General features: G+C 46.5%; 1 protein-coding gene across 1 annotated transcript; it reads left to right on the top strand.

The window, feature by feature from the left end:
• The first annotated feature begins 2,884 nt into the window (after positions 1-2,884).
• Positions 2,885-19,734, top strand: LOC113605631 (zinc finger protein 345-like). Its single transcript, XM_027079115.1, has 5 exons — positions 2,885-2,976; positions 9,928-10,016; positions 10,965-11,091; positions 13,789-13,890; positions 16,996-19,734. The coding sequence occupies exons 2-5, from the start codon at positions 9,984-9,986 to the stop codon at positions 18,840-18,842; spliced, it is 2,109 nt and encodes a 702-aa protein (XP_026934916.1). The 5' UTR covers positions 2,885-2,976; positions 9,928-9,983; the 3' UTR covers positions 18,843-19,734.

Here is a 19,734-nt window from a genome sequence, read left to right as displayed (position 1 = left end):
GAGTATACAATGGAGAAAAGACAACCTCTTCAATAAGTGGTGCTGGGAAAACTGGACAGCTACATGTAAAAGAATGAAATTAGAACACTTCCTAACACTGTACACAAAAATAAACTCAAAATGGATTAAAGACCTAAATGTAAGGCCAGACACCATCAAACTCTTAGAGGAAAACATAGGCAGAACACTCTATGACATAAATCACAGAAAGGTCCTTTTTGACCCACCTCCTAGAGAAATGGAAATAAAAACAAAAATAAACAAATGGTACCTAATGAAGCTTAAAACCTTTTGCACAGCAAATGACGCAACTGACAAAGGATTAATCTCCAAAATATACAAGCAGCTCATGCAGCGCAATATCAAAAAAAAAAAAAAAACCAATCCAAAGATTGGTCCAAAAGACCTAAATAGGTATTCCTCCAAAGAAGATATACAAACACATGAAAAGATGCTCAGCATCACTAATCATTAGAGAAATGCAAATCAAAACTTCAATGAGGTATCACCTCACACTGGTCAGAATGGCCATCATCAAAAAATCTACAAACAAATGCTGGAGAGGGTGTAGAGAAAAGGGAATCCTCTTGCATTGTTGGTGGGAATGTAAATTGATACAGCCACTATGGAGAACACTATGGAGGTTCCTTAAAAAACTAAAAATAGAATTACCGTATGACCCAGCAATTCCACTACTGGGCATATGCCCTGAAAAAACCATAATTCAAAAAGAGTCATGTACCACAATGTTCATTGCAGCACTATTTACAATAGCCAGGACATGGAAGCAAGCTAAGTGTCCATCAACAGATGAATGGATAAAGAAGATGTGGCACATATATACAATGGAATATTACTCAGCCATAAAAGGAAACGAAATTGAGCTATTTGTAATGAGGTGGATGGACCCAGAGTCTGTCATACAGAGTGAAGGAAGTCAGAAAGAGAAAGACAAATACCGTATGCTAACACATATATATGGAATCTAAAAAAAAAAAAAAAGGTTCTGATAAACCTAGGGGCAGGATAGGAATAAAGACACAGACGTAGAGAATGGACTTGAGGACACAGGGAGGGGTAAGGGTAAGCTGGGACTAAGTGAGAGAGTAACACTGACGTATATACACTACCAAATGTAAAATAGATAGCTAGTGGGAAGCAGCTGCATAGCACAGGGAGATCAGCTCGGTGCTTTGTGACCACCTAGAGGGGTGGGATAGGGAGGGTGGGAGGGAGACGCAAGAGGGAGGGGATATGGGAATATACGTATGCGTATAGCTGATTCACTTTGTTATACAGCAGAAACGAACACAGCATTATAAGGCAATTATACTCCAATAAAGATGTTAAAAAAAAAATAGTAGTTCCTTTGAAGCCAAATTCACCCCAATTTTAGGGAAAGGGAAATGGAGACAGGTGCATTTGTCAATATGATAGACCCAACCAGAATGAACATGTGACTGTCAACATAAAAATTATTATATTTTGGTGTGTGTAAGGGTTATAGAGTGACTCAGTTTATCTGAATTCAAAGAATTCATAAAAAGAGGTTTCATTTGTGTGATGCTTTATAGTTAACTGTTTTTAAAGTTGCAGCAATGTTCACAATTCTGTGAAGATTATGTAATCCTTAATAAAAAGAGGAGAAAATGAAAAAAAAAAAAAAAAAGTAGAGGTAGACTTCCCTGGTGGCGCAGTGGGTAAGAATCCGCCTGCCAATGCAAGGGACATCAGTTTGATCCCTGGTCCAGGAAGATCCCACATCCTATGGAGCAACTAAGCCCGTGTGTCACAACTACTGAGCCTGTGTTTCAGGGCCTGTGAGCCACAACTACTGAGCCCCACTTGCTGCGACTACTGAAGCCCACATGCCTAGAGCCGGTGCTTGGAAGCAAGAGAAGCCACCACAATGAGTAGCCCGCACATGGCAAGGAAGAGTGGCCCCATGCTCACCGCACCTAGAGAAAGCCCACTCACAGCAACGAAGACCCAACGCAGCCAAAAATAAATAAATAAATTTATTTTTTAAAAAAACAGAACATAGACCCTAGACTGTTTGAAACCAGAAGACTGATGATGCTTGAAACTTCACTTTGATGCCAAGCAATCCGAGAATTGTCCACAAGCTGATCACTCCCTGCTCCTTGAACACTATAAAACTCCTCACTACCCACTCCAAGGTGGGTCACACAGTCTTGAGGGCATTAGCCCCCTGTGGCCCCTTTGCCTGGCAAAGCAATAAAAGCTACTCTTTTCTACTTCACCCAAAACTCTGACTCTGCGTTTCTATTCAGCACCGATGAACAGAGTCTGAGTTTCGGCAACAGGATTTTATTATTCTGATATATTAACAGACGAATTTATAATAACCCAGCGCATCCTTGCATTCCTGGCCATCTCCAGCTCCCACTATAGGGGTCTATTTCCTTTACCACGCTGCCCTTTAAGAGGTGATGGATGAAACTGAGCCAAACAGGAAGGCGGTTGCCCAGGGAAATTGAATAATTAAGTAACAGAGTCTCGATTCATTCACCATCAGTTTAGGTGGTGTCTTGAAAACTTTTGCTTTGGTAGGAGAAATTTGAGTTAGATGGGTTAACTGGACTATGACGTCGCCTCCTGTGGAGGGCAGTGAAAAACTCTGGCTATAATGGAAATATTCACGGTGCCAGTACAGCCATACAGTTGCCAAATACCATGTCTCGGCCAGCTGCGAAGTAGCTGTTTACAGCATTCTTTCTCTCGCCCCACTTTCTACTGGAGGACTCCATTTCCCAGCATTCCCCTGCCTTCAGAGACCTTAGGCCTAGAGGAGCGTGAGCCGCAGTGGTTTCTGGGAAATACAGTCCAGCTGCGGAGCGCAGTTTAAAGAACCAGGACTTGAGGTTCCGAGACAGCGACCGCGCAGGCGCCTTCCGGGGCCCGAAGGAGGGCGGGAAGGCCTGGCCGCCGTGCCCAACCCGCGGAGGCGCACAGGTGAGTTCCGAACTGGCGGACCCGAGAGGCTGCCGGTGGGTGTGGGCTGACTGAGGCAGGCGCGCAGGAGGCGGACCGAGTCTGCTTGGGTGGGAGGGGAAGGGCCCTGTGGGCGGCGCCCCGCCCCCTCCTGTCACTCGTGAGGCTGCCCCAGAGCTCCACTGCCATGGACTCAGCGCACAGGAATTGGGAGCCCGCTGTTTTCCAGGAGTCTAGCCGAGTGCGGTTCTGCGGAGGGAGAATTTCCCAGGAGGGAGAATGTACCTTTTCCTCACTTAGCAGGTGAAGAACAGGCAAGGGAGATTCCATGGCTTCTTCCAGATCACAATGCCGATTGAGTTGTCGACGTGGTGTGAAACCAGGGATGTCTAACCCGAAAGCCCTAGCCCCTCTGGGTCTCATCTCCCCTCTCTAATCTCCCACCACCACCCCAACCCCCATTCTGCCTCTCTCTCTCTCTCCCTGTGTCTTTGCTTCTCTTTCTCTGTGTCTGTCCCCTTCTCTCTGGGCCTCTGCGTGCCCCCAGCCTCCATAAGTCTGTGTGTCTTTTCTAAAAACAGTCATTTTCTTCCAAAACCATTGCACTACGCTCACATCAGGAAATGAACATCCATACAATACTATTGATTAGCTAATCTGCAGGCCTTTTTCAGATTTTGCTAATTGTCCCAATAATGTCCTTAATAGCAAAAGAAGATCCCGTGTCATGCACTGCATTCGTTGTCGTCACTTTAGTCTCAGTTAACCTGGAACAGTTGTTCAGTCTTTCTTTGACCTTCATGATCTTAGCAATTCTGAAGATTGCAGACCACGTACTTCTAGAATGTCCCTCAGTTTGGATGTGTTGGTTGTTCCCTTGTGATTAGATTTAGCCTACATGCTTTTGACAGGAATACCTTAGGAATGATGCTGTGTCCTTAACAGAGCAGGAGCCTGTGATGTCCGCTTGCCCATCACTGGTCACATTGGCCTCGATCACTTGGCTAAGGTGGCATCTGCCAAGTTTCTCCTCTTTAAAAAGTTATCCTCGGGCTTCCCTGGTGGCGCAGTGGTTAGGAATCCGCCTGCCAATGCAGGGGACATGGGTTCGAGCCCTGGTCTGGGAAGATCCCACATGCTGCCGAGGAACTAAGCCCGTGCGCCACAACTACTGAGTGCGCTCTAGAGCCCGGGAGCCACAACTACTGAGCCCGTGTGCCACAACTACTGAAGCCTGCGTGCCTAGAGCTCATGCTCCGCAACAAGAGAAGCCACCGCAATGAAAAGACCACGCACCGCAACGAAGAGTAGCCCCTGCTAGCCGCGACTGGAGAGAGCCCACGCGCAGCAATGAAGACCCAATACAGCCAAAAATAAATAAATTAATTAAATTAATTAAAAAAAAGTTATCCTCTTCGTTTTGTAATTACAGTAGATCCCATTATCCTCGGAGGGTACATTCCAAGACCCCCAGTGGATGGCTGAAATCTTGGATAGTACTGAACCCTCTATATACTGTTGTTAACCTAAAGAATAAAGCAGCGGGTTATTTTACCAGCAAAATGGGCTTATTCAGGAACAGCAAAGAATTGCAATTCGGGACAAGCAGGCTATAGCAAAAGCCATAGGAAGTCCAACAAACAAGAAAGGAACTTTATCTTATAGAGAAAAAAAAAAAACACAGGAAATTGAGAGGAGTTCTTTTGAATGAAAGTCCATTAGAGAAAAGTGAGAATTCAGAGTGGTGATGGTTTCTCATTGGCCTAGTTGCTGTGGTAGTTGATTTCTTGTAGGGGATGCAATGTACATCTTTTCTGGTTGGGGCCTATAATAGATGGTTCTTTCCTGCTGAAGCTTCTTCCATTAGGGCCTGTGATGGTTGTGGAGTGGTGCTGCTTGAGAACTCCCCCTCCTGGCCTCCCAACTCCACTTTTTAAATAATCTGATCTAATCTAATCTAATTTAATTTAATTTTTGGCTGCGCCACGCGGCATATGGGATCTTACTTCCCTGAACAGGGATCAAACCCACGCCCCCTGCATTGGAAGCATGGAGTCTTAACCACTGGACCGCCAGGGAAGTCCCCCAACTCCACTTTAAATGAGGTTCACTTTTATTAATTTTCACACAGTTTTTTTCTAAACATTCGTACCTATGATAAAATTTCATTTACAAATTAGGCGCAGTAAGAGATTAACAATAATAACTAATAATAAAATAGAACAACTTTAAGAATATACAGTAATAAAAGTTTTGTGAATGTGGGCTCTCTCAAAAAATCTCATTGTACCAATTTAATGCCTCTTCTGTAAAGCACTTATGCTTATGCGCTGTGGCTGTAACTTTTGCAGTTTGTTGGGGGGGTTTTGTTTTTTTGGCCATGCGGCTTGTGGGATCTTCCCCGACCTGGGATTGGACCCGGGGCCTTGGCAGTGAAAGCGCTGAGTCCTCACCACTGGACCACCAGCAAAGTCCTGAATTTCTTTTTCTTTCGTCACAATTTCACAGATAGAAGATTCATTCTTAACGTAGATCTTAGCAACCTCAGCATATGATTTTTTTTCTTTTGTTTTTAAAATTTTATTTATTCTTGGCTGTGTTGGGTCTTCGTTGCTGTGCGCAGGCTTTCTCTAGTTACGGCGCGCGGGGACTACTCTTCATTGCGGTGCGCTGGCTTCTCATTGCGGTGGCTTCTCTTGTTATGGAGCACGGGCTCTAGGCGCACGGGCTTCAGTAGCTGTGGCCCGCGAGCTCAGTAGTTGTGCCACGTGGGTTCTAGAGCACAGGCTCAGTAGTTGTGGTGCACGGGCTTAGTTGCTCCGTGGCATGTGGGGTCTTCCTGGACCAGGGCTCGAGCCCGTGTCCTCTGCATTGGCAGGCGGATTCTTAACCACTGCACCACCAGGGAAGTCCCGGCAGACAGATTCTTGACCACTGCGCCGCCAGGGAAGTCTGATATTTTTTTCCGTCTTTATTGAGATCTTTTACCTTTTCACTTAAAGGAAGCACTTTACAGCTTCTCTTTGGCATATTCGAATTATCAGCATCATTACTCTTGCACTTTGGGGCCATTACTAAGTAAAATAAGGGTTACTTGAACTCAAGCACTGTGATACCGCGACAGTCCATCGAGACAGCTACTAAGTGACTATGGGGCAGGATACGCTGGACAAGGGGATGATTCATGCCCCAGGTGGGATAGAGCGGGACGACGCAAGATTTTATCACGATACTCAGAATGGTGTGTGATTTAAAACTTGTGAATTGTTTCTTTATCGAACTTTCCATTCAGTGTTTTTGGACCACAGTTGACCTCAGGTAACTGAAACCGTGGAAAGCGAAGCCGTGGATAAGGGGGCACTACTGTAATAAGTGACTCATGAGGAGGTGGTTAAGCCTCTGTTCCTCATGAGAATTTCACCCACTGGTTTCAGCCCTCAGGTGGGTACGTTCCTGTGTAGCTGGGTGTACGTGTAGCTGTTAGCCTGGAAGCACGTGAGGCTCTGAGTCTTTATTTCTGGACCGTGCTAGTTTCCCATTTCTGCTCTAACAAATTACCAGAAACTTAGTGGCTTCAGACAATACAGATGTAATATTCTCTTACAGTTCTGGAGGCCAGAAGTCTGAACTGGTTTTCACTGGGCAGCAATCAAGGTGTCAGCAGAGCCATGCTTCCTTCAGAGGCTCTAGGGGAGAATCCGTTTCCTGGCCTTTAGCAGCTTCTAGAGGCTGCTTGCATCCCGTGGCTCGTGGCCCCTTCCTTCGGCTTCAAAGCCAGAGGCATAGTGCCTTGTCTCTCTGACTCTGCTCCTCTTTGCTTCTGTCACATGGGCTTCCCCTCCGTGTCAGATCTCCCTCTGCCTCCCTCTTATAAGGACACTTGTCATTGCATTTAGGGTCCACCCAGATAATCCAGGATCATCTTCCCATCTCAAGATGCTTAACGTGAGAGGCAGTGTTCCAGGCTGGGGTTACAGTCCTGCCCGAAGACTCAAACCTAGTGTTTTTTATCTGCCTTGCAGTGTATGGGGCTTTCCAGAGCCCACAGATGTCAATCCCTCCAGGCAGCCTGTGGAAAGGTCACATACTTAGCTTGGTTTTTCTAAGAACTTGCTGGGGCTCTGAGCTCACAGCCTGGCTCTGTTACAAATGTTACAAGTGGATGTGGTCTGCACACAACCCGTTCTGCTCTGAGTCAGGAGAGGCCGCCTGCATTCAGGAACTCATCACCCCCCAAAAAGGAAAGAAAAGATGCTTAACTTAATCACATCAAAAGTTCATCCCAGGCCTTCCCTAGTGGCGCAGTGGTTAAGAATCCGCCTGCTAATTCAGGGTCCACGGGTTCAAGCCCTGGTCCGGGAAGATCCCACATGACGCGGAGCAACTAAGCCGCAGCGCCACAACTACTGAGCCTGTGCTCTAGAGCCTGTGAGCCACAACTACTGAGCCTGCGCGCTTAGAACCTGTGCTCCACAACAAGAGAAGCCACCACAATGGGAAGCCCGCACATGCAACAAAGAGTAGCCCCCGCTCACCGCAACTAGAGAAAGCCTGAGCGCAGCAAAGAAGACCCAACGGCAGCCAAAAATTTAAAAATTAATTAATTGTTTTTAAAAGTTCATCCCAGGGATATCTTTTTTTTTACATCTTTATTGGAGTATAATTGCTTTACAATGGTGTGTTAGTTTCTGCTTTATAACAAAGTGAATCATTTATACATATACATATGTTCCCATATCTCTTCCCTCTTGCATCTCCCTCCCTCCCACCCTCCCTATCCCACCCCTCTAGATGGTCACAAAGCACAGAGCTGATCTCCCTGTGCTATGCGGCTGCTTCCCACTAGCTATCTATTTTACGTTTGGTAGTGTATATATGTCCATGACTCTCTCTCGCTTTGTCACAGCTTACCCTTCCCCCTCCCCATATCCTCAAGTCCATTCTCTAGTAGGTCTGTGTCTTTATTCCTATCTTACCCCTAGGTTCTTCATGACATTTTTTTCCTTAAATTCCATATATATGTGTTAGCATATGGTATTTGTCTTTCTCTTTCTGACTTACTTCACTCTGTATGACAGACTCTGGGTCCATCCACCTCATTACAAATAGCTCAATTTCGTTTCTTTTTATGGCTGAGTAATATTCCATTGTATATATGTGCCACATCTTCTTTATCCATTCATCCGATGCTGGACACTTAGGTTGTTTCCATCTCCAGGCTATTGTAGATAGAGCTGCAATGAACATTGTGGTACATGACTCTTTTTGAATTATGGTTTTCTTAGGGTATATGCCCAGTAGTGCATCCCAGGGATATCTTTTGGGACCATTATTCAGCCCACCATCTGGTCTATGTCCAGGCCTGTCTCCCTCACAGGCAGGAAGTCCCTCGAGGGCAGCATCACATCTCACTCATCTCTCTGCCCTCAGAACCCCAAATGGAGCCTGTTACTCACATGGGGCACAGAGCATGTTTGACGAATGAATGGTGGTGACCACAGTCTGAGCACCAACTTCTCTTTGTAAAGGATTCTTCAACTTCATCTCAACAGCTGGAATCCTTCTTTAAATGACATCTTAAGCAGGAGTCCAGGATCCTTGGTTACTGCTTGGATTTTAGGACAGATAGAAGGAGCTCTGCAAAATGTGGTCCATCCACACAATGGAATATTATTCAGCCATAAAAAGGAATAAGACACTGATGACATGCTGTAGCATGGATGATCCTTGAACACGTTGTGCTGAATGAAAGAAGCCAGACACAAAATGTCACATATGGTATGGTTCCACTGATATGAAATGTCCAGAACAGGCAAATCCATTGAGACAGAAAGGTTAGTGGTTATGAGGAGGGGCTGGCATGGGGAAGAGAGATTCAGGGGTAACTGATTAAGCACAAGGTTTCCTTTTAGGACGATGATGAAAATGTCCTGCGACTAGATAGCAGTGATGGTTGCACACCGTTGTGACTGTATTAAATGCCACTGAATTGTATATATTCAAATGGTTAAAATGGTATATTTTCTGAGTTTTACCACAATTTAAAAATTATAAGACACTACTGTATATAAGATAGATAACCAACAAGGACCTACTGTATAGTACAGGGAACTCTACTCAATATTCTGTAATGACCTATAAGAGAAAATAATCTAAAAAAGAATGAATATATGTATATGTGTAACTGATTCACTTTGCTGTACACCTGAAACTGACACAACATTGCAAATCAATTCTACTCCAATAAAATTAAAATTTATAAGAAAAAAAGGAGGGGTTGGCTCTGGGGGCAGACTTCTGGGTTTGAATCTCACTCTGACACTTGACGTCTCTATGACCTTGAGCAATGGCCGTGGCCTCCTGTGCTTGGATTTCCTCATCTGGGGATAACTGTAGTTACTTCTCTGAGAGCTGCTGTTTGGGTGCAGTGAGCTGAGCCCCTTGATTACTAGTGGTGATCACTACAGAATGGGGGCCTCGGGACTTCCCTGTTGGTGCAGTGGTGAAGAATCCCCCTGCCAATGCAGAGGACATGGGTTCGAGCCCTGGTCCAGGAAGATCCCACGTGCCGCGGAGCAACTAAGCCCGCACGCCACAACTGCTGAGCCTCCGAGCCACAACTACTGAGCCCGCGTGCCTCAACTATCGAAGCCCACGCACCTAGAGCCCGTGCTCCACAACAAGAGAAGCCACCGCAATGAGAAGCCCGCTCACCGCAACGAAGAGTAGCCCCCGCTCGCCCCAACTAGAGAAAAGCCCGCGCACAGCAACAAAGACCCAATGCAGCCAAAAATAAATAAAATAAAATAATATATATATAAAAAAAGAACGGGGGCCTCAGGCACCCTGCCCTGAGCCTTTGCTTTGGCTCTCAGGAGACCAGGGGCCCCTCTGTCATAAGGCATCTTTGGCAAAGTGTCTGTCTGTCTAGGCCAGAACTGACCCCCTCTCTGCTCCATCTTCCTCCTGTAGCTTTGCAGACTTAGGCCTGGTTCTTTCTTCTGGAGGTGCATGCCTGGGACCCAGCAATGGCCATCAGGACCCTGACGGGCAAAGGCCAGGTGAGTCTGGGCTCCCTCTTCCCCGAGATGACTTTGTGGACCCCAGATGGCTTTCCACGTCTCTGCCTGTGCCAAGATCTTCTGCCCCTCCCAATACTGGGAGAGATACAGTGATGGGAGTTTCTCTGGGACTGGGAGGTGCGGGGTCTGGGGCAGGATTCTCTGAGATGGGACATTATGACACGGTCTAAAAATCAATCATCTAATGCTCAGCAGCCTTTTGGTTACCAGGTGAAGTGGACAGTGGATGGTTTTGCTTCATCCTGAGCCTTATTCTTGGAATCAGGAGTGGGGGTTGGGATCAGAGTTGGAGTGTGGGAAGGAGTGCGACTTAGGAGTAGCTCCGACATACCATGACTGGTAGTTTGTTTTTTATTTTGGCCGCGCCGCACAGCATGCAGAAATCCCCCAACTAGGGACTGAACCTGTGCCCCCCTGCACTGGAAAAGCGGAGTCTTAACCACTGGACCACCAGGGAAGTCCGGTAGTTTTTTAAAAGTGTTTCTCAGGGCTGTCATGTACAGGTGTGTAGGTTACGTACTGCACAAGGGTGCCTCATCTCAGTGGCATGATTTGCATCTTCCACCTCCTACATCGGTATATTGATTATAGCAATTTACACGCAGATGGCAGTCAACTGTCACATGCTAGAAATAATTGGTGTATTATAACAATTTTCCAACAGATGGCAGTAAAGAGTCATGTGAATGCGGGGGGGTGGGGGGGGCCTTGTTCTACTTTCTACCAAGGTGCCTGTGGGCTAACGGCTGCCCTACCTAGACATTTTACATTCATTCCCATGGGCCGGTTTAATTCAGTCGTCCCAAATCTGCCAAGTCAGAACGTTCCAGCGCAGGGAACAAGTGGTAGGCTCTTGACACATGACCTGTCCCACCCCAGAGTTCTGGAAAGACGTGCCTGTCCATGATATAAAATTGGCCCTTGCAGGAATCGGTGACCTTCAAAGACGTGGCTGTGGACTTCACCCTGGAGGAGTGGGGCCAGCTGGGGCCTGGCCAGAGGGAGCTGTATCGGGATGTGATGCTGGAGAACTACCAGAACCTTCTCTCGCTGGGTGAGGCCCTGCCCCCTGCCCTCTCAGGAAGAGGCAGGATGCCCCCTTCAGCCCTCATCTCCTCCATGCCCACCCACTGCTTAACTGTGGGCATTCACGGGGGTCCTCTCTGCACCTCTCACCGGACCCTCCTGGGCGGCCCCTGTCCATCTCTCTGTCTCTCTGCTGGCTTCTCCCAGAGTCCCAGCATCCCCGAGGGCCCCAAGTCCTCTGCCTGTCCCACAAAATCTTCAGCCTGTGCCCCTGCCCTCTTCTTTTTTTTTTAAATTTTATTGAAGTATAGTTGATTTACAATGTGGTGTTAATTTCTTCTGTACAGCAAAGTAACTCAGGTATACATACATATGTATTCTTTTTCATGTTCTTTTCCATTATGATTTATCTCAGGATAAATATATATTATATATTATTGAATATATTTCCCTGTGCTATACAGTAGGACCTTGTTTAACCATCCTATGTATAATAGTTCGCCTCTGCTAATCCCAAGCTCCCAGTCCATCCCTCCCCCACCCCTCCCCCTTGGCAACCACAAGTCTGTTCTCAATGTCTGTGAGTCTGTTTCTGTTTCATAGATATGTTGATTTGTGTCATATTTTAGATTCCACATATAAGTATCATATGGTATTTGTCTTTCTCTTTCTGGCTTACGTTGCTTAGTATGAAAAACTCTAGGTCCATCCATGTTGCTGCAGACGGCATTATTTCATTCTTTTTATGGCTGAGTAATATTCCATTGTATATATGTACCACATCTTCTTTATCCATTCATCTATTGATGGACACTTAGGTTGCTTCCACATCTTGGCTATTGTGAATAGTGCTTCTATGCACACACGGGTGCATCTTTTTTTTTTGCGGTACGTGGGCCTCTCACTGTTGTGGCCTCTCCCATTGCGGAGCACAGGCTCCGGACGCACAGGCTCAGTGGCCGTGGCTTACGGGCCTAGCCGCTCCGCAGCATGTGGGATCTTCCTGGACCGGGGCACGAACCTGTGTCCCCTGCATCGGCAGGCAGACTCTCAACCACTGCGCCACCAGGGAAGCCCTTTTTTTTATTTTTATTGGAGTATAATTGCTTTACAATGTTGTGTTCGTTTCTGCTGTACAGCAAAGTGAATCAGTTATACGTATACCTACATCTACTCTTTTTTAGATTTCCTTCCCATTTAGGTGACCACAGAGCACTGGGTAGAGTTCCCTGTGCTAAACAATAGGTTCTCATTAGTTATCTATTTTATACATAGTAGGGTATGCGTGTATCTTTTTGAATTAGAGTTTTCTCTGGATATATGCCCAGGAGAGAAAACACATTGTTTTGAACAAACAGTTCAGGCACAGGGAGTCCCTCTTATCAGTTAGAGAGTTCTGGAACCCTCCTGAAACCCAGGTTCCCAGATGCCAGCAAGGGCAACCTTGCAAGCAGGCCTTGCCACGGAGAGCAGTCAGCCTGCTGTGTTAAACCCCTTTCTGCACAATCTGCACATACAGATGAGGTCCCCTCAGTCTGCCCCCCGAGCTTCAATCTGTGCTGCTGGTGGCCTGCAGAATACCTCCCTGGGGAGATCCCATGCTCCCTGTCCCCACTGAGCTCCCCATATCCCCCTGGACCCACTCCTCCTCCGGTTCCCGCATCTCAGGGAGAGTTTCCGCCCATCCAGTCACCAGGCCAGTCCTGGGCATGGCCTGTACCCACTCCTTCATACCCTTATGTGACCTGGCCCCTGCCCACCTCCTCAGTGTTACCCCCTTCCATTCTCTTCCTCCTCCCGCTTCTCCATTTAAGGTGGGAGCGATTTTTCAGCATGTTTGCTCACAGGAATGATCATTAGGGAGTATGTTTGTTTCCTAGGGCGGCTGTACCAAATTGTCACAAACTGGGGACTCACAACAACAGAAATGTATTCTCTCACAGTTCAGGAGGCCAGGAGCACAAAACCAAGGTGCAGGCAGGGCCGGGCTCCTTCTGAAGACTCCTGAGGAGAGTCCTTCCTGGATTTCTCCAGCGTCTGAAGACTCATGGCATTCTTGGCATTCTTTGCCCTGTACCTGCATCACCCCAATCTTTGCCTCCATTTCACCTGGCCTTTTGCCCTCCAAATGTGTCTGTGTGTCTCTCCTCTTCTTATAAGGACACCAGTCATTGGATTTAGGGCCTGCCCGAATCCAGTAGGACCCCATCTTAACCGTTTACATCTGCAAAGCCCCTCTTTCCAAATCAGGCCACATGCTGAGGTTCCTGGGGGCGTAATATTCCCCCACTGCAGGAAGAGAGGAATTAGTGATCTCAAAGACAGCAGGCCTGAAAAAGTCAAAAGAAACAGATGAGATGAATTTTAGTAATCTGTTTTGTTGCACCCAGCCTAGCCAAAATATGATCATTTAGGCACATGTTGACATCATAATCAATCTATGAATTATTAGTGAGATTGTTTCCTTTTTTCTCCATATCAAGTCCTTGAAATGCTATGTGTATTTTTCACTCAACTTGAACACAGCGCTGGAGCCTCAAACGGTGATGTCAGGGCTCAGGTTCTCTCTGGAATGTAGTAGGCACTCAATAAACGAGTCTTGCAGATCTTCTAATCATTAGGTGTCCAATGTATGCATCTCCCCTGCAGACCCAGGGCTTGGGGCCCAGCCCTGAGGCCTCCCTGTGACTGCGGCACGCATGGCCAAGTCTCACATTTTTTTCAGGGGCAGGGCTTCCTGGGTCCAAACCCGATGTGATCTCCCGTCTGGAGCGAGGGGAAGAGCCCAGGATGGAGAGGAGAGAAGCCTGGCGAGTTACCTGTTCAGGTGGGTGAGGATGTCCAGCAGATGCGAGCTGTCTTCCTACCCTCCATCTGTCATGATCAGTGACGGTCGTTTGAGAGTGAGGGAGTGTACCATACAGGCTATCACTGTGGGTGCTGGGTTCAAATCCCAGCTCCACCGCTTCCTGGCTGTGTGACCTTCAGGCAAGTCATTTAGCTCCTCTGTGCCTCAATTTCCTCATCTGCAAAATGGGGTCAATAATAGCACCTGGGGTTGGGAAGAATAAGTGAGTTAATACATACAGAGGGCACCCAGAACCCTCTGCTCAGAATAGGCTACGATGGGGAGTTCCATGGCAGACTCTGGGCTTTCACTGCTGTGGGCCCAGGTTCAATCCCTGGTCGGGTAACTAAGATCCCACAAGCCACGCAACGTGGCCAAAAAAAAAGAAGAGGCTACAATGGTTATGATTATTTATTGGAAATCACTTGTGTAAGAGACCCAGAAGTGGGATCTGGACTGACGTGTTGGGGGACAGGAAGAGGCCAGATTTCTGCCCCTACTGGCCCGTGACCTCATCAGAGGAGGGAACTGAAGCATCCTTTTTTCCATCACTTGTCCATCCTGTTGTGGGGCCAGTACTTACCCCTTCCTACCCCCTCACTCACCATAGCCCATCAGGCCCCAGTCTTGTCCCTCCTGCCCGCTCTCTTTCCCCATTCCCCACCCCACCCCCCGCCAACAGCCCTGGCTCAGCCCTCAGCGACCCTTACCTGAACCCTCACCCCAGCCTCCTCCCTGGCCTCCCAGCCTCCAGTCTTCTGGTTCAGCCCCAGATCCCATCCCTCCCCTGCTCATAGCCCTCATGTGTCTGTCTCCCCAGTGCCCCCGAGACAAAGTCCTAGCCGCACACCTGGCATCAAGGCCCTGTGTGATCCAGCCTACTCTGTCTCTGGCCTCATCTCTCATCACCATCCACTGGTGTTGGTACCTCACGCCCTGACCTCACTCCCTGAAGTGCCTGTTCCTCCCTGAACTTGAATGTGTGTTCCCACCTTTGGGCTTGTGCACATACTGTTCCCTCTGCCTGGAACACGCTTCCCTGCTTTGTCTGCCTGGCAGACACCTTCATGATCCTCAAGGCTACAGGTCACCTCTTCCAGGAGGCCTTCCCTGACTTCCAGGCTGAGTGACCTGCCCCTTCTCGGTGCTTTCACAGCTCCTTGCTTGAGCTGCTATTACTGCACTTGTTCATGTGGCAGTTAAGAGTGTGGGCTCTGGAGCCAGACTCTCTGAGTTCAAATCCCAGCTCTGCCACTGTCAGGCCGTGTGACTGTGGTAAGTGACTTAAGCTCTTGGTGCTTATCTGTCAAGTGGGGACATTGACTGGGGACACTGATAGTACCCGCTTCACTGAATTTCTTTTAGGGACTGAATTAGACAACTCTAGGCTCTAAGACTCAAGTAGATTTCCCTGGGTGAAGACCTCTACCATGTCTCTCCGAAGTTCACATCAGTAGAGAAAAGCACATCCAAGTGACCCTTGCAGAGAGAGGCTGACATGGAAGCCCTCACATCATCTCTCTAGCCTTCACCTACACACATATTTGTTACATATTTGCTGTAAGAAATTTTAGCTGTGCATACAACTTGTTGTTGAGTCATGTAAATCCTTCCAGAAAAATCACCAAATTAGTGGATGGTTGTGGGATCACCCCAAACAGAGACATAGCAACTAAATGCTCTGCGGGATTTTGAAAATAATCCTGTTGTCATTGGATTAGGCAATGGTTTCTTAGATATGACATCAAAGGAACAAGCAAGAAAAGAAAAAATAAATTGGACATCATCAAAATTTAAAACTTTTGTGCTTCAAAAGACACTATAAAGAAAATGAAAAGGCAACCCACAGAAAGCAAGAAAAATTTTGTAAATTATATGTCTGATAAGGGACTGATCCTTCTTACAACTCAACAATAAAAAGACAAATAATCCAGTTAAAAATGGGCCAAAGATCTCAGTAGCTGTTTCTTCAAAGACACACAAATGATCAGTAAGCTTGATAACATTAGCACATACCTGCTACATGAAAAGATGCTTGATAACATTAGCACATACCTGCTACATGACCAGCCGTGGTGAAGACCCCAAATCAGGCACCAGATGGGCATCATGAATCTTCCATTTACAGTAAACAATGCTGGGACTTCTCGGCAGTCCACTGGTTAAGACTCCGGGCTTCCAATGCAAGGGGCGTGCGTTCAATCCCTGCTCAGGGAGCTAAAATCGCACATGCCACGTGGCCAAGAAAATATTGATTTTCTTTTTTAAATCCCAGCAAATTATACAGTAAACAATGCTGACAGCCTAGTACCTTTTGACCCATCGTCTTGAGCACACAGAAAAAGATCATTAACCAGTAATTATGTAAAATACCAGGAATTCAATTCTCAGAGCTTAGCTAAGGGTCATTGCCATGGTTACAGAGATAAAAACTGAGTAAAGTGGACCTTCTTTGTTAACTGTTTCGCTGCACATGTCCACCAACATAGTGTGAGAATGCTTCTACCATGCTCGTTTGCCAACATTGGATATTTTTAATATTTTCCAATGTAAAAAGTGTCAAATGGCATCTGAGAAATTTGACTTTTTAGACTATTACTGATGTTGAGCATCTTTTTCACATATTTATCAGCCACTTGTTTTTCTTCTGCAAAATGTCTATTCACATTCCTGCTTCACTATTTCATTAGATTGTTTCTCTTTTTCTTATCGATTTGTGAAAATGTATTACACATATGGCTAAGAAACCACTGTGCATATAAACTGCTTTGCAACTCATTTTTTTGCATGTTTAGAATATACTGAGACCATTCTTCTGTGTCACAACATGCCTTTAGAACTAGCAATATAAACTTTGAAATCTTTCTTTTTAAGATTACAATGTCAGGGAATTCCCTGGCGGTCCAGTGGTTAGGACCCTGCACTTCCACTGCAGGGGACACGGGTTCCATCCCTGGTTGGGGAACTAAGATCCCACAAGCCGCACAGCCAAAAAAAAAAAAAAAAAAATTACAATGCCAGATCTAAATAACCAGCTTCTTTTGTCCTGGGACAGATGAAGTTCATATTTTCCATTTCTTTCAGACTTGGAGACAAACTCTGAAACTACTCAGGAGACACTTCCAAAAAAGAGTATTTCCAAAGACGTGGCTTCCCCAATGGGAAAGATGGAGGGCATTTTAAGGGCAGTGCTTGGAGACACCAAGTTGGGGGACTCCTGGACATGCGGCCGTCAACTGGAAGACCAGGGAAAGCAGGAGAGGCGTTTGAGATGGTTCTTTACTACTCCCGAGGAAAACACCCATGGTGAGTTGAGACACTTCAGGCAGACCTCAGCTTTCGTTGGGAAGCAAAGAGTGCCTGGGGGAGAGGATCCTCAGAAGTGGACCAGGTCAAGAAAGAGCCTGAAACACCAAAGGAAACCATTTAACTGCACGGAATGTGGGAAAGCCTTCATCTACCATTCGGATTATGTCCTACACCAGAGAATTCACACTGGAGAGAAGCCCTACAAGTGTAACGAGTGCGGGAAAGCATTCAGCAACAGCTCATATTTCATCCAGCACCACATCATCCACACAGGAGAGAAGCCCTACGCCTGCAACGAATGTGGCAAGACCTTTACCCAGAGCTCATCACTCACTGAGCATCAGAGGATCCACACTGGAGAGAAACCCTACAAATGCAAGGAATGTGGGAAAGCCTTCACCCAGAGCTCCTCCCTCATCAAACACCAGCGATGCCATACTGGGGAGAAACCCTATAAATGCAGCCAGTGTGGGAAGTTCTACTCCCAGGTGTCCCACCTCACCCGCCACCAGAAAATACACACAGGGGAGAAGCCCTACAAATGCAGTGAGTGTGGCAAGGCTTTCTGTCACACCTCCTCCCTGACTCAGCACCAGACAATCCACACTGGTGAGAAACCCTACAAGTGTAACGAGTGTGGGAAAACCTTCAGCCACAGCTCGTCACTGACCCAGCACCAGCGAGTCCACACTGGAGAGAAACCTTACGAGTGCCCCGAGTGCGGCAAAGCCTTTAGCCACAGTTCATCCCTGACTCAGCATCAGAGAATTCATACTGGTGAGAAGCCCTATGAGTGTCATGAGTGCGGGAAGGCTTACACGCAGATCTCCCACCTCATGAGGCACCAGAGCGTTCACGTGGGGGAGAAACCCTATATATGTAATGAGTGTGGAAAGGCTTTCAGTCACACCTCCTCCTTTACTCAACATCAGACGATCCACACTGGTGAGAAACCCTACAAGTGTAACGAATGCGGGAAAACCTTCAGCCAGAACTCCTCACTTATGCGCCACCAGAGAATTCACACCGGGGAGAAGCCCTATGAGTGTACAATTTGCGGGAGAGCCTACACCCAGATTTCCCACCTCATCCAACACCAGAGGACTCACACCGGAGAGAAACCTTATGAGTGCAGTGAGTGTGGGAAAGCCTTCAGCCGGAGCGCCCATCTCATCGAGCATCAGAAGATCCACACGGGCGAGAAACCCTATAAGTGTAAGGAGTGTGGGAAAACATTCAGTCACAACTCATCCCTAACTCAACATCAGAGGATTCACACTGGCGAGAAACCCTACACCTGTAAGGAATGCAGGAAAGCCTTCAATCAAAGTATCCACCTCATTCAGCATCAGAGGATTCATACCGGGGAGAGGCCCTACAAATGTAAGAACTGTGGGAAAACCTATGCCCAGATTTCACACCTCGTTCAACACCAGAAAGTTCATATGGGTGGCAAGCGCTATGCATGTAAAGAATGCGGAGAGGATTTCAGCTGGGGTTCACACCTGGCCGAACATCAGAGACTTCACACTGTGCATGATGGCTATGTCTGCGGTAATTTTGAGAAAGCCTTTGCTTGGAACATGCAGCTTAGTGATCATCAGAGAACTCATGCTGACTAGAGAGCCTGAGAATGAAACAAACTGGTGATTCTTCTGCTGGGTTCCATTCAGCCTTCATCAGCAGTAGAAGCTTCTTCCCAGAGAGGAGCCATAACACTATATATTGAGATAGTTGGTTCCTTTTTTGCCTCCTAGAAGGAGGATGGCACTGTTTATCACCAGCAGAGACAGCTTCTGATCATTTAAAGGGCTCCCCCCTAAAATCTAAGCTTCCCCCCCATTTCTCAACCCTACAACGTCCCTGGATGGTGGTAGGTATGGGGTGGTCTACATAGGATGCAACTTCATCTGGGATCTTTAATAAGGTCTCTCTGAGCTTTTAAAATTTATTCATTATGTGTTAAATTGGAGCCTGGAAATTCAAGAAAAAACAAACACAGCTGGAAAGATTCATTTGTTAGAGTAAAAGTCACAAATATATGTAACTAAAGATAAATGCCAGGTGATTTTACTTTCCTTTAAAACTTTAAGCTACAAATTTCACTGAAAAATCTGCAGTTGGCTTAAACATGGAATATGTTTCACATATTTCCAGCCATTTCTTATGTCCTATTGTTTCTGTCTTTTCCACTTCCAGGAATTGTGCTTTACAAAGTAATTGCCCTGTTAGACATCATTTTCTGATTTTAGTCATGCTCAAAAGGAGGTTTTTATTCCCTCATATTTTTGAAACATAGTATTTTCTATTAGAAAAATAATACATACACTTTTATAACAGGAAAAAATTTAAAGTAGAATAAGATAAGCTTATTTTAAAGGATAATTTGAAAAGTGTAGAGAAGTATGAACTAAAATACCAATTCCCCATAATCCCACAGGCCAGAGAGACCCACTAGTCATTTTTGGGTCTATGTCTTTCTGGTTTCGTTTCACTCTGTATTCCATATCCATA

Source organism: Aethalodelphis obliquidens, unplaced genomic scaffold (assembly GCF_003676395.1).
Source record: "Aethalodelphis obliquidens isolate GAN/ISIS:26980383/991018 unplaced genomic scaffold, ASM367639v1 scaffold43, whole genome shotgun sequence".
NCBI lineage: Eukaryota > Metazoa > Chordata > Mammalia > Artiodactyla > Delphinidae > Aethalodelphis > Aethalodelphis obliquidens.
Note: the sequence above shows the minus strand (reverse complement) of the source record. Positions and strands in the feature narration are given on the sequence as shown.

Bases quoted from the DNA above. Each gene is read 5' to 3' on its own strand.
- LOC113605631 (XM_027079115.1), top strand. From the start codon at position 9,984: ATGGCCATCAGGACCCTGACGGGCAAAGGCCAG. The intron at 11,092-13,788 runs GTGAGGCCCTGC...CATTTTTTTCAG, and splicing joins CCAGAACCTTCTCTCGCTGG to GGGCAGGGCTTCCTGGGTCC. The intron at 13,891-16,995 runs GTGGGTGAGGAT...CATTTCTTTCAG, and splicing joins CTGGCGAGTTACCTGTTCAG to ACTTGGAGACAAACTCTGAA.